This window comes from Lonchura striata, unplaced genomic scaffold (genome assembly GCF_046129695.1).
Source record: "Lonchura striata isolate bLonStr1 unplaced genomic scaffold, bLonStr1.mat Scaffold_85, whole genome shotgun sequence".
NCBI classification, from domain to species: domain Eukaryota; kingdom Metazoa; phylum Chordata; class Aves; order Passeriformes; family Estrildidae; genus Lonchura; species Lonchura striata.
The window spans coordinates 649,836-664,382 of record NW_027461188.1 but is presented as its reverse complement, the minus strand read 5'-3'; the positions used below and the strand labels follow the sequence as shown (position 1 = coordinate 664,382).

The 14,547-nt window shown below is 53.0% G+C and overlaps 2 protein-coding genes across 2 annotated transcripts in view; both read left to right on the top strand.

The window, feature by feature from the left end:
• LOC144248765 (uncharacterized) overlaps positions 1-14,547 on the top strand; it is a 646,176-nt gene that overhangs the window by 45,765 nt on the left and 585,864 nt on the right. The window lies entirely within an intron of this gene.
• LOC144248779 (olfactory receptor 14J1-like) lies at positions 4,564-5,505 on the top strand. Its single transcript, XM_077790774.1, has one exon. It carries the CDS (start codon positions 4,741-4,743, stop codon positions 5,503-5,505), a length of 765 nt encoding a protein of 254 aa, XP_077646900.1. The 5' UTR covers positions 4,564-4,740.

Below are 14,547 nucleotides of genomic sequence, written 5' to 3'. Positions count from 1 at the left end.
TGCCAGTACCATCAAGCCTGGCTGGCCTTGGCCTCTGGTGGCTGCCCCCACCACACTGGGGCTCGGTTCTTTCCTTCCCATGGAGATCACTGTGACACTGTGGGCACCTCATGGAACCAAGGGGCCATGGTGACACCGCGGGGCTTCATGGACCTAGAGACCATTATGACTCTGTGGGGCCTTGTGGAACCATGGAGACCATTCCGACCCTTCAGGGGCTTGTGTCACCAAGAGGGCATTGTGACACCTCAGGGCCTCCTGGAAGCAAGGGACCATTGGGACACTGTGGGGCCCCATGGAACCAAGGGAACATGGACCAGGTCTGGCTGGCTTGGCCTGCCAGGGGCCACCTGACAGGTCTGGCTGACCTTGGGATGTCAAGGCTGCCTCTCATCAGCTCCTGGAGCACTGTGGCTCTATGATTTCCTTTGTATGGAAAAGAATATTTTGTCATTTCAGATGCCCATTGCTGAAACTGACACTCTACCAAAAGTATTTCCTATATTCTAAGGTATGTCTCAGAAGAAAATCTGGCAGCTGTGGCTGGCCTTGTCCTCTGGTGGTCACCTCTCATTTATACCTAAAACAGTGCGGCCCTGTTCCTTCATTCCTAAGGAAAAGAATGGGTCTTCGTGTCCAGGAACCATGGCCAAATTTAGAATTGGCCAATGAGCCCGGCCGGGCTCACGGAACCATCTGCAGCCCCGGGCAGATATTGACTCTGCCAGTGCTGCCATCCTCCCTCCAGTGAGAGAAAAGGACACAGGGCAGGCACACAGAGGAGCAACATGGACACACCAAGGGCAGGGAAGAGGAAGTTGAGTCCCAGATGGGAGGGATGAGGAGATGCCTTGATCTTGGGGCTGTAATCCTCTGCTAAAGCTATGGAGAAGGATGTCATGGATACATCAGACTCTCTTTTTCCCAATAAGGCATTGAAAAGCATGGGGAGATGACTTGTTTCAGCAAAGGCCTCCGTGCTAAAGTAAGTAAATGTTGCAGTAGCTGTGATCCTATGAGAAGTATGAACAGACAAAGAGCAGAGTGATGAGAACCTGTGCCCTCAGGGAGAGAGGAAGATCTCTGTTCCCAGAGATGAAGATGATTTCAGAAATAGATGAAGAGATCCTTTGCTCTTAAACAGCAAATCTTGAAACTAATACCCCATTAGCTGACATGGCCCATAAACACAGCTGTGGGAAAGGCTGTGAAAAAATGGGAGGGACTTCACAATTGCAGATTTTTCTAGGCAGCTGTTATTCGTGGAAATGAAAAGCCATGAGATAGCTGTTTTGTTGTGGAGAAGTCTCCATAACATTAACAAGAGGAACACCTCTCCCTAAATGAAGTGAAGACAGACTATTCTAGAGGTAGTAAACTGACTGAAAATTTTAGGTTTTGTCTCTTTACATTGTCAGGTTGTATGGAGAAGGAAAGTGTTCTGACAGTCTTGATCTGCTGCTTATTGCTCATTGTTTTAGTTACTGTTAATAAACTTTACTCTTAAAGTTTGATCCCACTTTGCCATTTTCCTAATCCTACCTCAGAGGAGGAAATGAGTAAGTATATTCTAGTGTGTGCACTGGTAATTAGCCAACACTGAACACACCACATCAATTAATGCATTAACTGAAAAATCTCAAATTGGCAAACCAAAACCACTACAGAAACTTCCTGATTAACTGCTTCAGATAAGAGGGAAACCAAGGCTGAACAATGGTTTGTCAGGACTGGCTTGATCCTAATGAGCCCCATGCTGCATTTGGAGCTGAGACCTGGAAGCTTAGGGCCTGAGAGGAGATGGCACAAATCTTACAAGGAGTCAAATGCAGAGGGAAACCCCAAGGAGTCTTGAATCACTAATGGGACCCACTAAGGTCCATGCCCAACACAGGCTCCACATGGACACCTTGGAAAACAGAATTGGAGGCCAGAATGGCACAAAAACCTCTCAGTGTGGAAAGGAAAATCCAAAGACCCTGAAAAAAGTTGAGTATCTGAAAGTATTCATGAGCCCCACTGAGTGTCAGTACAAAGCTCTCAAGGGACTCATTAAAGCAGATATTGGGGCCATGATTGCACAAACCTCTCACAGAGTCTGTATCAAAAGGGAAACACCAAGTACCTTAAAAGAACTGAAGTACTTTGAAGCATTAATGAGCCCACTGAGTGTTGTTCCTGACAAAGCCTCTCCAGGGACTAATTAAAGCAGATAATTAGAGGCCATGATTGCACAAACCTCTCAGAATCTGCAAGACAAAAGCCAAACCCAAAGTCCTATGAAAATCCTGCAGTCCATGGAAGCATGAAGGAGCCCCCAGGGCCATTCCTGACCAAGGCTCCCCAGGGACTCCTTCCAGGAGATCCTTGAGGCCACTGAGATGTGGGCTAGGGGCGATGCTGAGGGTAGGACCAGGGGTGACAGCCTGGCTGGGGCTGTGCCAGGAGGCCCCAGGGCCTCAGGACAAGGTGTCTCCTCACAGCCCTTGGTGGCACAGACCCTGCTGTGCCCCAGGGCACCAAGACTTGGCTTCTCTTTGTCCCCACCTGGCATCCGTGCCTCCAGTTCTCTGCTCTGCCTGGGGCCTGGGGACATTTTCTCAGTTGTGTCCCTCAGTGGGACCCATTAAAAGTCCAAGAAACTTTGGAGTTGGATTCTGACTTGGAGTTCTGGAGAGGTTTCTGCAGCTCCCTCTCAGGGCCTGATGTTCAGAGCCTGAGCACAAAGCCCCAGAGGGTCATTAAAGTCCTTGTGCTGTGTCTGTGCTGCTGAGCTGGGCCGGGCTCCTGGCACAGAGGGTGATCCTGGTAACCAAGCAGAGCTTCAAAAGCACATTTCTCTTGCTGAGCAGCTCTTCTCCCAGCCCAGCAGGGCTGGGACACTGCCTGCAGCCAGCCCGGGCACAGCACAGAGGCACAGAGAGCTTCAATCAGTCAGGGCTGGGAAGGGGCTGAGAAGTGCCTGGGGCAGAATCACTGCCAGCCCTTGGCACAGGAACCTCTGGCTGCAGGACAATGCAGCTGCAGCTCCTGGAGAGATCTCCTAAAGCTGGAACATCCCAATGCCCACAGACCCTGTGAGTACAACTCTGAGTATTTCTGGGGCAGGGCAGGTGAAATGATCATGACGCTCTGACATGCTGAGGGCTTCTTATCTGACATATAATATTTCCAAGAAAGGGATTTTGATAAAAGTGAGGAAATTTCCGATGACTTCGTATTCAGTTTCCTAATATTGGAGAATGTCTGGGTTAGGAGGATAAATATTAAAGATTTATTATGAATTATTAACAATGAAATTTGGCAAGTGCCTGAGGCATCCAAATTTTTGCTTTTAGTGATCAGTAGGTTCACAGGAGATCCCTAATGTACTTTCAGCCTCTCTGCCCGTGGACAGCAGCAGCAACACCTTTCCTGGATCCATCAGGCTCAGTCTGAGCTGTCCTTTCTCCAAGCTGCAAACAGAACCTGTCCCCAGCCAGTGCCCTGCAAACAGGCAGGGTTCTGTCAGGCCAAGTAGAGTGCACAGATATTTGGGGTGTGGGAATGCTGGCACAGAGAGATGAGGCACAGGGAAACACCTGCAGGAGGAAAATCTCCAGGAAGCAGAGAGAAGATCAGGGAAGGAGAGAAAACAAAACCCAGAAATACTGTGGCAGGGAGAGTTTAGAGATGCCCAGAGGATCCCCTCCAGTGCAGCCCCTCCCTCTGCACAAGCCCCCTCCCTCCTGTGCCCCAGCCAAGCCTCTGCCCTCAGGGCCGGGGCTCCAAGGCGTGCAGCCCCTCCTGTGCAGGCAGAGCTGCAGCAGAGCCGTGGGGCAGCTCTGCAGCCCCGGGCCCATTTCCCTCTGCAGAGCACAGGGCTGGGAGCAGCTGCCCGGCACTGGGGGCTCTGGCAGGGGCACAGCTGGCTCAGGGTGACACAGCTGTCCCCAGAGCCCGGGTCTGGGCAGTGCTGGCAGTGCAGCCAGGGAAGGAGCTGCACCTCCCTTCATCCAGTGCCATCAGAGGGACACTTGGAAGTCTCCCTGAGATTTCAGTCCAAGCTGGGAGCTTCAATCAAGGATGCAAACCTGTCCTAGAGAATCTCTGATTTATGAGATTGATGGGAAAAGGCAGAGGTGGGTGAAATGAGCAATGTGAGTCCTTGCCTACAAATGTGGAGCTGAGCTGTGGTGGATCCATCTGCTCTCAGCTGTACCTGGGGCATTTTTAGGGAAAATGTGGAAAGGTGATCATCCTCCCCCAGAGAAAGGTTAAAGCCCAGAGAAATTCAAAAGAGGTCAGAATGAGAGAGCATCTCCCCTCACTCTCCTCTCATCACTTCGCCGCACAGAACTTATTCTGTTCTCCCTGACTGCAGCAGAAATGCGGAGGGTTTCTGATTTCCAGGAACAGCAGGACTGATATAAGGGTGTTTATGAAGAAAACCCCAGAAGTGTAGAACACAAAATGCTGTCTATGTGTGTTCCAGGGGAGGGGGTTTGGGAAATGTCTTTGATTTTTGTTACAGGTAACGCCTCTAACTCTTCACTGTAATTTTCTCCATGAACAGGGGCCTATGTGCAGCCACAGCAAAACAGCAGCTCTATCAGCCACTTCCTCCTGCTGGCACTGGCAGACACGCGGCAGCTGCAGCTCCTGCACTTCTGCCTCTTCCTGGGCATCTCCCTGGCTGCCCTCCTGGGCAACGGCCTCATCATCAGCGCCGTAGCCTGCGGCCACCACCTGCACACGCCCATGTTCTTCTTCCTGCTCAACCTGGCCCTCAGCGACCTGGGCTCCATCTGCACCACTGTCCCCAAAGCCATGCACAATTCCCTCTGGGACACCAGGAACATCTCCTACACAGGATGTGCTGCACAGCTCTTTTTCTTTCTGTTCTTCACTGGAGCAGAAATTTCCCTCCTGACCATCATGTGCTACGACCGCTACGTGTCCATCTGCAAACCCCTGCACTATGGGACCCTCCTGGGCAGCAGAACTTGTGCCCACATGGCAGCAGCTGCCTGGGCCAGTGGCTTTCTCAATGCTCTCATGCACACGGCCAGTACATTTTCCCTGCCCCTGTGCCATGGCAATGCCCTGGACCAGTTCTTCTGTGAAATCCCACAGATCCTCAAGCTCTCCTGCTTCAAATCCTATCTCAGAGAACTTGGGCTCATTGCTGTTACTATGTCTTTTGGATTTGGTTGTTTTGTATTCATTGTTTTCTCCTATGTGCAGATCTTCAGGGCTGTGCTGAGGATCCCGTCTGAGCAGGGACGGCACAAAGCCTTTTCCACCTGCCTCCCTCACCTGGCTGTGGTCTCTCTCTTTGTCAGCACTGTCATGTTTGCTCACCTGAAGCCCCCCTCCATGTCCTCCCCATCCCTAGATCTGACAGTGTCAGTTCTGTACTCGGTGGTGCCTCCAGCCCTGAACCCCCTCATCTACAGCCTGAGGAACCAGGAGCTCAAGGTTGCAGTGTGGACACTGATGACTGGATGTTTTCAGAAACATTAAACTGCCAGCCAGTTTCTGCATATCACTTTTAATAAAACTCATCTTTGATATTTCTTGGTGGTTTCATTTTGGAGGTTCTTTTTCTTTGTTTTATTTTTTTAATCTTGTCCACAAAGAAAACCCATTCCTTTTGCCAGTTCTGATTTTGTTTCTCTCCACCTTCCCTGTGGCCACAGACTGTGTCAATGAGGGGCTGCACTCTTGGTGGCTTTCAAGAAACTAAAGGTACCTCAAGCAACGTTTTCTGCAGAGATGCCCTTTTGTTGCCTTCTCTGAAGCTGCAGCAGCAATGTTTGGGTGCAAAACTGGGAACAGATCATTGCTGGCAAAGAAGCTCTGCTCCTGCTGGCCACACCACTCCTGATCCAGGCCAGGAGCCATTGGCCTTCTTGGCCACCTGGGCACACTGCTGGCTCATGTCCAGCCTGCTGTCCATCAGTCCCTGCAGGTCCCTTTCTGCCTGGCTGCTGTCCAGCCACTCTGTCCCCAGCCTGTAGCGCTGCAGGGGTTGATGTGACAAAATTGCAGGACCCAGCACTTGGACTTGTTAAACCTCACCTTGTTGGATTTGGGCCCTGGATCCAGCCTGTCCAGGGCCCTTTGCAGAGCCCTCCTTTGCTCCTGCAGGTCAACACTCACATCCCACTTGGTGAACTTCTGCAAAGTTGTCCTCGGTTCCATGGATCCCCTCAGTGTCACAATGTCACTTTGGTTAAACCAGGCCCTGCACTGTCACACTGGTCTCATTGGTTCAATGGGGCCCCAGGGTGTCACAAAGGCCCCATGGTCACATGAGGTCCCACACTGTCACAATGCTCTCTGTGGTTCCACAAGTCCCCTCAGTGTCACAATGGACTCCTTGTTTCCACAAGCCCACACAGTATCACAACAGCCTTCCAGATTCCCTGAGGCCCCAGAGTGTCACAGTGGCCCCTTGGTTACACAAGGTCCTGCAGTGTCACAATGTCCCCTTGGTTCCATGAGGCCCCGCAGTGTCAGAAGGGCCCCTTGGTTCCCCTGGGCCCTGGACTCTCCCAATGCTCTCCTTGGTTTGGCAGTGTCACAGTGGTGAAACCTCTCGGTCAAACAAGGCCCCGCAGTGTCCCCATGGCCTCTGTGGTTCCACCAGGACCCAGTGTCACGGGGACTCCCTGGTTCCATTGGGCCCCAGAGCACGACAATGGAGTCCTGGTTCTATGGGGCTGCACAGTGTCACCATGGCCTCTGTGGTTCCACCAGGACCCAGTGTCATTCCAGTGTAATTCAGTGCCTAATACCGCCTTGTCACCCAGACATGCCACTGAGTGCCACTGGAGAGGGACAGTGACTCTGCCACCTCCCCCCTGGCTTGCCCATTCCAATGCCCACTCACCCTTTCTGTGAAGAACTTCTTCCTCTTGTCCAGCCCAAACCTCCCCTGGTGCAGCTGAAGGCTGTGTCTTCTTGTTCTGCCCTCCAGCAGATCCACACTCACACCCAGCTTGGTGTCACCTGCAAATTTGGGGATGGTGGGCTCGATCCCCTCCCCCAGATCATCGGTGAAGATGTTAAACAGGACTGGGCCCAACACAGATCCCTGGGGGACAGCACCAGGGACTGGACACCAGCTGGGTGCAGCACCATCCCCACCCCTCTCTGGGCCCAGCCTCCAGACAGCTCTTCCATCTCCCAGCCAGGAGGGAACCTGCCCAAGCCGTGGGCTGCAGCTTTTCCAGGGAATGCTGTCAGAGACAATGTCCAAGGCTTTGCTGCAATCCAGATGGACACATCCACAGCCTTTCCCACATCCACAGGTGGGTCACCTGGTTATAAAAGGAGATCAGGTTGCTCAGGCAGGACCTGCCCCTCTTAAATCCATGCTGGCTGGCTCTGACCCCTCGGCCATCCTGTGGGTGCCCTGTGGTGGCTCTCAAGGTGATCTGTTCCATAACCTTGCCGTGCACCGAGGTCAGGCTGACAGGCCTGGAGCTCCCCAGATCCTCCTTCCAGCCCTTCTTGGGGATGGGCTCACACTGGCACCTCCAGTGCTCTGGGACCTCCCTGGTGAGCCAGGACTGATGGTAAATGATGGGGAGCAGCTTGGGGAGCTCATCCACCATCTCCCTCATCCCCCTAGGATGGATCCCATCCCATCCCATCCCATCCCATCCCATCCCATCCCATCCCATCCCATCCCATCCCATCCCGTCCACCTGTGAGCATCGGAGTGGCTCAGCAGGTCACCAGCTGCTTCCTCCTGGATTACAGGGGGCTGTTCTGCTCCCTGTGCCCATCTACCAGCTCAGGAGAACTCTTGTCCTGAGGACAACCTGTCCTAATATTGAAAATTGAGACAAAGAATGTGTTAAGTAGCTCAACCTTTTCCTTATCTTTAGTTACTCTATTCTCCAATGCATCCAAAAAACGCTAGAGTTTCTCCTTATTCCACGTTTTCCTATGAATTTATTCATAAACACATTTTTTATTATTTTTCACAGAAGTGGCCAGGTTAATCTCTTATTGAGATTTCACCTCTTTCCTTTATTTTCCTGCATGACCTAACAACATCCTTAAACAATTCCTAAGTTGCCTGACCTTCTGTCATAAGTTAATGCACCTTCTTCCTTCCCTTGAGTTCCCACAAAAGATCCATGGGCAACCAGGACAGTAATTTTCCTCACCAGCTCATTTTTTGCCACACTGGGACACACTGCTCCTTCCCCCTTAAGATTACTGTCTTGAACTGTGTCCATCCTCCCTGGACCCCTTTGTTTTTAAGGGCTGTTTCCCATTAAAAAATCTGTACCTGATTCAGTACTCACCAAATCTGCATCCGAAATAGGCCAAAGGCTGCCCTTCCTCATTCCAGTGTGGAAGTTTTGTTGCTGCCCCTCCTTCTTTCACAGATCATTGAAAACTTGATTATTTCATGGTCCCTGTGCCCCAGGCAGCCTCCGACCCCCACATCTGCCACCAGCCCTTCTCTGTGAACAGCAGCAGACAGAGGTTTCCTTGGGAGTGGAGTGTTACCAAAAATTCAGTAAAACAGAAAACTCCTTAACACCAGTGCAGCATTAAGAAGCAGCATTCTTTATTCAGCTGGATGCACGGGGGATAGCTCCTCCCAAAGCTGAGCATGCTGAGTACAGGAAAGTTTCTGTTCATATTCTGTACTTTGCACACATATTTCTTGATTGTCCTGGACTAAACACACATCTGATTATCATTTACCCAAAAATCCCCTCCCCTTTACCCATGTGTTCCTCTGTCCTGGGGGTCTCTCTGGTGGTCCCTGGTCATCATGGACCCCAATGTTCCCGTGGTCCTGGCTGAGCTGGCAGGACACTGAGGCTGGTGAACTTCCAGTTCCCCTTTTCCCACAGTGGGCATTGTGTGGTTGCCATAGGCCTGGGGTTTTGGAGAACAAGCTCCAGTTGTCAGCTCACCTGGTGGAGACAATTTATCATCTGGTCACATGAGGTCACAGAGTGACCTATGACATCACAGGAGTGATCTATGACAGAATGGTCCATGACATCATAGAGTGGGTTATGTGAGGTCATCAAGAAGTTATGATATCATAGGCCATGTCTGTTATATCACAGAGTAGGCTTTGATATCACAGAGCTGGCTGTGACATCAGAGACCAGCTGTGTGACATTACAGAATGGTCTGTGACATCACAGGGGGCTGTGTGACATCCCAGGAGGGCTCTGTGAGGTCACTGGGTTGGTCACTCTGCCCCAGCTCCCCCTCACAGTTTCTCCCAACAAGTCCAATGCTGTTCATGCCCAGCAGGGTCCCTGTCCCCTGGTATCCCCCCGGTCCCCCTGGAGCCACAGCCTCCACCAAAGGATGTTCCACAGGATCCACCCCAGAGCATGTCATGGAGAAAAGGGGCCAGGGCTGTGTGACCAGGACATCAAGGACGTGGATTATCCAGGTCCCTGTGGTCTGGGTTGGGTTCCCCAGGGCAGGAAAGATGTCTGGCAGCTGGAGCAGGGTTAGGGAAGGGCCTCCAAGGTGGGATTGGAGCACTTGGGCTGTGAGCAGAGGCTGAGGGAGCTGGTCTTGTCCAGCCTGGAGCAGGGAAGGCTGAGGGGCTCCTCATCCCAGCCTGGCAGTGCCAGCGAGGAGGGGATGGAGAACACAGAGCCAGGCTCTTCACCGGGGTGCCTGGTGGGAGACAAAATCTAATGGGAGGAAGGGGAAAGAGGGGAGATCAGCCAGGCCAGGAGGAGATGAAATGAGTCAGGCTGGTTTCAGCATTTCCTCAACACCAAAAGCAACCTGACCTCCCTTCTCCATCCACCACTGACAGCTTTGCACATCAGGAATTGCCTGAGCTGGTTTTCCCCCACTCCAGGACAAGCATCCTGATACAAAAATGTAATTGTGTTTATACCTATCACAGAACCATGTTTGTCTAAAATCAATTTTAGTATGGAAATCCCTTGTGGATGGTGGACTCATTCAGATGCTGCTGGGGTGATGCACATAGCTCAGGGAAAGGAGTGATTGTTATTAAATTGTTCATCTGTGGTCTGTTGGCCATGAAGAGAAACTTTCTGTGCCTCTGAGTCTCACCAGTTCCTGACCCCGAAGGACACAAACCTGATGAGTTGTGGTTCCCACTCCAGTGGTGGCACTGGGCCCTCCCTCCATCTCCAGAGCAGAGCTCCCTTGTCCCAGAAAGTCCCTGGCAATGCAGGGATGAAGGGAACAGGACAGGCTGTGGGGATCAGGGGCAGGGTACGGCCAGGGATTTGGGGTGGTTGTGAGCCCAGGGCAGGACCCAGCCCTTGGCCTTGGTGAACCTCATCCCATTGTCCTGGGCCCATGGCTCCAGCCTGTCCAGATCCCTCTGCAGAGCTTCCTGCCCTCCAGCACAGCCACACTCCACCCAGCCTGGGCTCACCTGCAACTGCCTGAGGGTGCCCTCGATGGCCTCATCCAGATCAGCAATAAAGAGATTTCACTGACCTGGCCCCAGTCCTGAGCCCTGGGGACACCCCTGGATGTGACTCCATTCCTCAGCTGCTCTGAGTGCCAGGGCTTGGATGGGGGAATTGGTGGGGAGGGGTAGGGACAAACTGTTATTGATTGTCAGCCATGAAGGGTCCTGATTTTCATATCTGTTTAGACTGCATTAGGAGGGGCTGGGGGTCAATGTCAATTAGATATTTCTGATACCAATCCATAAACAGAAAAAGAACAATTCTCTCTGCATTGTTTTCAAAACAGTATATTCACTTTAAGTACCCTTTTGAAATCTGTCTAGTTAACCACAGAAGAACTGAAGACTTCAATTATTCTCAGAGGCTTTTCTTGTTTTGAACAAATGTTTATGAGCTTTTCTCACTGAATTCCTGAAGCGAAGATCTCAAGAAAGAAGAGGCCTCTGGAGTAGTAAAATTCATCACCAGCCTTTAAGTGGCTGAGGATGCATCCCCATCAGAGCAGCAATGAGCAGCAATGGGCACAGCTCTGTGGCTGCCCCAGCTCTGGGATGGGCCCTGGGCCTGGAGCAGGAGCAGCTCTGGAGGGCCCCAGGGCCGGGGCTCTTGTGCTGGCCTGGGCAGATGGGATGGCAGGAGGGGCTGCAGAGCTCTCAGCACCTCAGGCAGAGGGGAGCAGGGCAGCCAGGGAGCTCCTTTGGCCTTGGCCAAGCCCCTTCCCCCATGGTGGGGCTGAGTCCTGGCTGAGCTGCAGCTGCTGCTGTGCCCTTGGCAGGGGCTGAGGCCGTGGGGCAGTGCCCAGAGCAGCCTGGGCTGAGCAGAGCTGTGGGGCCAGAGCCGGCTGGGCTGTGCTGGGGAGAGGCCCTTGGTGCTGCCCAGAGCTCAGGGCAGCTGGCAGAGCTGGCAGGGAGCTGGGCTGGGCTGGGAGAGCCTGGCACAGAAACCATCAGTGTCCATCTCAGCCTGGCTGAGCGGGCAGGGGCAGGACTCAGCCCAGGCCTTGTGGGGCAGGGCCAGCGCCTGGGCAGGCATTGAAAACAGGCAAGAGCCCCAGAGAGGAGGCTGCTCTGTGCCCTTGGGGCACGGACAGAGCAGGGAGGGGCCCAGGACATTTGTCAGCGCCAGCCTCTGTCTGTGCCAGCCCTGGGCAGCCCTGGCTGCTGAGCCCAGCTCTGCCCTGGGCTGAGTTTGGCTGTGGCCCAGCTCCATCCTCCTGCGGGGCTCAGGGCCTGTTCCCGGCCATGGCCAGCCCTGGCCGCCTCTCTGCTGGCCCCGAGGCCGGCAGAGCCCGGGCAGGGCTGTCTGTGCAGCCCCACAGGTGCCACGGGCTCTGCAGGAGCTGGCAGAGGCTGCCCAGCAGGGAGGCCATGGGGCACAGAGCCCCAAGGCTGCCCAGGGCCCCACGGCACAGGGGCCGTTCCCAGCCGCAATGCTCCTGTCCTGGGCTGGGCTGCACAGGGGCTGTGGCACCATGGCTGGGCCAGCACAGGGCCACCGAGGGGCCACGCAGCCGCTGCCGGGGCTGGCAGCAAGGCCGGGCACAGACAAGGAATTGCTGAGCATGGCCTGCGCTGGCCAGGGCTGCCTGTGCCCAAGGCAGAGCTCAGCTGCCCTTGGGGGCTGCAGGAACACTCAGGAGCCCAAAGAGCCTCCATGGCTGTGCTGGAGACCAAGGCTGGAGGAGGGAAATGCAGGGCTGCTGTGCCATGGGGAGGCCATGGAATTCCAGCACACACCTCAGCTCTCTGATGGTCCCGGCACCGTGCTGGGCCCTGTTCCAGACTGGAGCAGAGCAGATGTTGATGGCACAGGAGCCCTGCGGGGCTGGCAGGGACCTGCAGCTTGCAAGGTGCTCTGCTCTCCCTCAGCTCCTCTCGGAGAGATCCAATCCCAGCTTGGCACCTCAGGGCACAAGTGGCACTGCCCGTTCATGGGCACACAGCTGATGTCTGCCTGGAAGGGGGAAAAGGTTTTAATACTTGTACTTTTCATATTATGAAAGGAAATTTTTATTATCTGGGTTACTTCAGTCCTTTAAAAAATGGCAGTTTTCCCCCCCCCGAGCAGGAATTTTCTTCAAGTGTAGTAATGGCAGGAGGAGAAGTTACTGACATTGCCTTCTACTTGTGTCACCAATATTCTGTTTATTCTTTCCTCTCCCTCTTCCTTCAGGTGTTTCCATCTCTCCTGTTTAAATGGCCTTGTCTAAGGACATCTCTTCACTAGCCCAACTGGATCTATGTCCTTCCTGCTGCTCCCAGATTTCCTCCACCTGATGCTTTCTGGTCATTCAAGTACCTCTCAACTGACTGGTTTCATGCTTTGAGCTTCAGGGAGTTGCCCAATCCTTCCCAAATTAATATAAATATTATATAAGTCAACATCCTTATTGTGCTTATATCAATCAAACTACCTTTTCTTATGTCTTTATCAGAAGCTGTTCCTGTATGGAAATCCCTTGGGGATGGGGGACATGTCAGATGCTGCTGGGACATCCCAGAGAGCTGAGGGAAGAGCTGTGATGGATATTAAACTGTTCCAATGTGCAACTTGTGTTTGTTGACAAGAAACCTTTCTGTGCCTCTGAGTGTCACCAGTCCCTGAGCCCAAAGGACACAAACCTGATGAGTTGTGGTTCCCACTGCAGGGTCTGCACCTGGACCTTGGCTCTGCACAGGAGAGCTTTTCATCCACTTTCCCTCTTTTCCTCCCTCTGGGCATGGAGGGAGCTCCTGCCTTCAGCCTGTGACTCGTGTGTGCAAAGAGCAAATCTGGGCAGAATTGGGGCCGGGAGGGTTTGGAGGGACCTTGGGATCTGTGCTGGGCACAGAAGGTGTTTTCCATTGCTCTGAGACTGTCTGCTGTGCACAGTGGATTTAATAGCCAGCACAGGAATAACTTTTGCATTTGATGGAGGTGTGCCTTCCCCAGGCTTTGTTGGCTGGCAAGAAATGAACATCCCTCTGTGTCTCGGGCAGCTCCTACTCCAAGGAAAGCACGTGGGAGTTGGAGCCAAGGAGCTGAAAGCTGCAGGTGCAGCCTGGGCTGGAGGGAGCTCAGATTTGCACAAGGCTGCTCTGACTGCCAGGGCTTGGATGGGGTGGGGGTAGGGACAGAGTCTGATGGATTGTAAGCCACAAAGGGTCTTGATTTATCTTCACCAACTTTAAGCCTGTTCTATTTTAAGTTAATAAAAATATTCAAGAGGAGAGAAGATGAAGATACATACAGAAAGAGAGAAAGACAAAATAGATACAGAGAAGCTCACATACAGCTACCAACTCCTGGATTCCAGTAGTGTTCAGCTGGAAATTCCAAGAGGACGTAGGGTCAAGATGTGTGCTTGCCTTGTGGTCAGCCTTAAATACCCCTTGGTGTTCCTGGGCCTTCCCCCAGGTGGGACTTGGGGTCATTTGGTCACTCAGGAGCTGGGCTGGGGCTCCAGAGGTGGCTGTGGAGCATTGCCTGTGCTGTGCCAGGGACTGGCAGACACTGCTGGGCTGGGATAGAGGCTCTGGGGGGACTGGGGCAGGGCAGGGCAGCACTGAGTTTCCAGGGCAGGGCAAGGCTCGACCTGGCCCTTCTTACTCGCACATGAAATGTTTCCAGCCAACAATCTCCTTCAGTCTGTCACAACAGGCAGTGTTGGAGGCGAAATCTCAATATGGCCATTGGCACCTGCAGAGAAGGACAGTTCTTTTCCATAGGAAGGAAAGCACAGGGCCCCACTGTTTGGAAGGCAGGTGAGAGCATAACTAGGCCAAGGCCAACCAGAATTTTCAGGAATGGCACAGCTGGCCTGGTGCTCACACAAGTGCAGACTTCAAGCTGGCCATGCACAGCTCCGTGTTTCTCCCAAAAATGTCACTACTGCAGCACCTGGGGTTCCCCAGTGCTGGGCTTTTTATCCCTACTGCATGGAGGATCACATGGTAGGACAAAGAATGGATCCCATGTGGCATCCAAGCTGCCCTGATCCAGGCTGGGCACAGCCTGATGAACGATGAACACATCTCGCAGGGATATGGAAATGTCCCCTGAAAACCCAGTTCAGGGAGAGCCTGAGCTCTTTTGTGGCTCTAGGCAGGAAGATGCTCAGGATCTC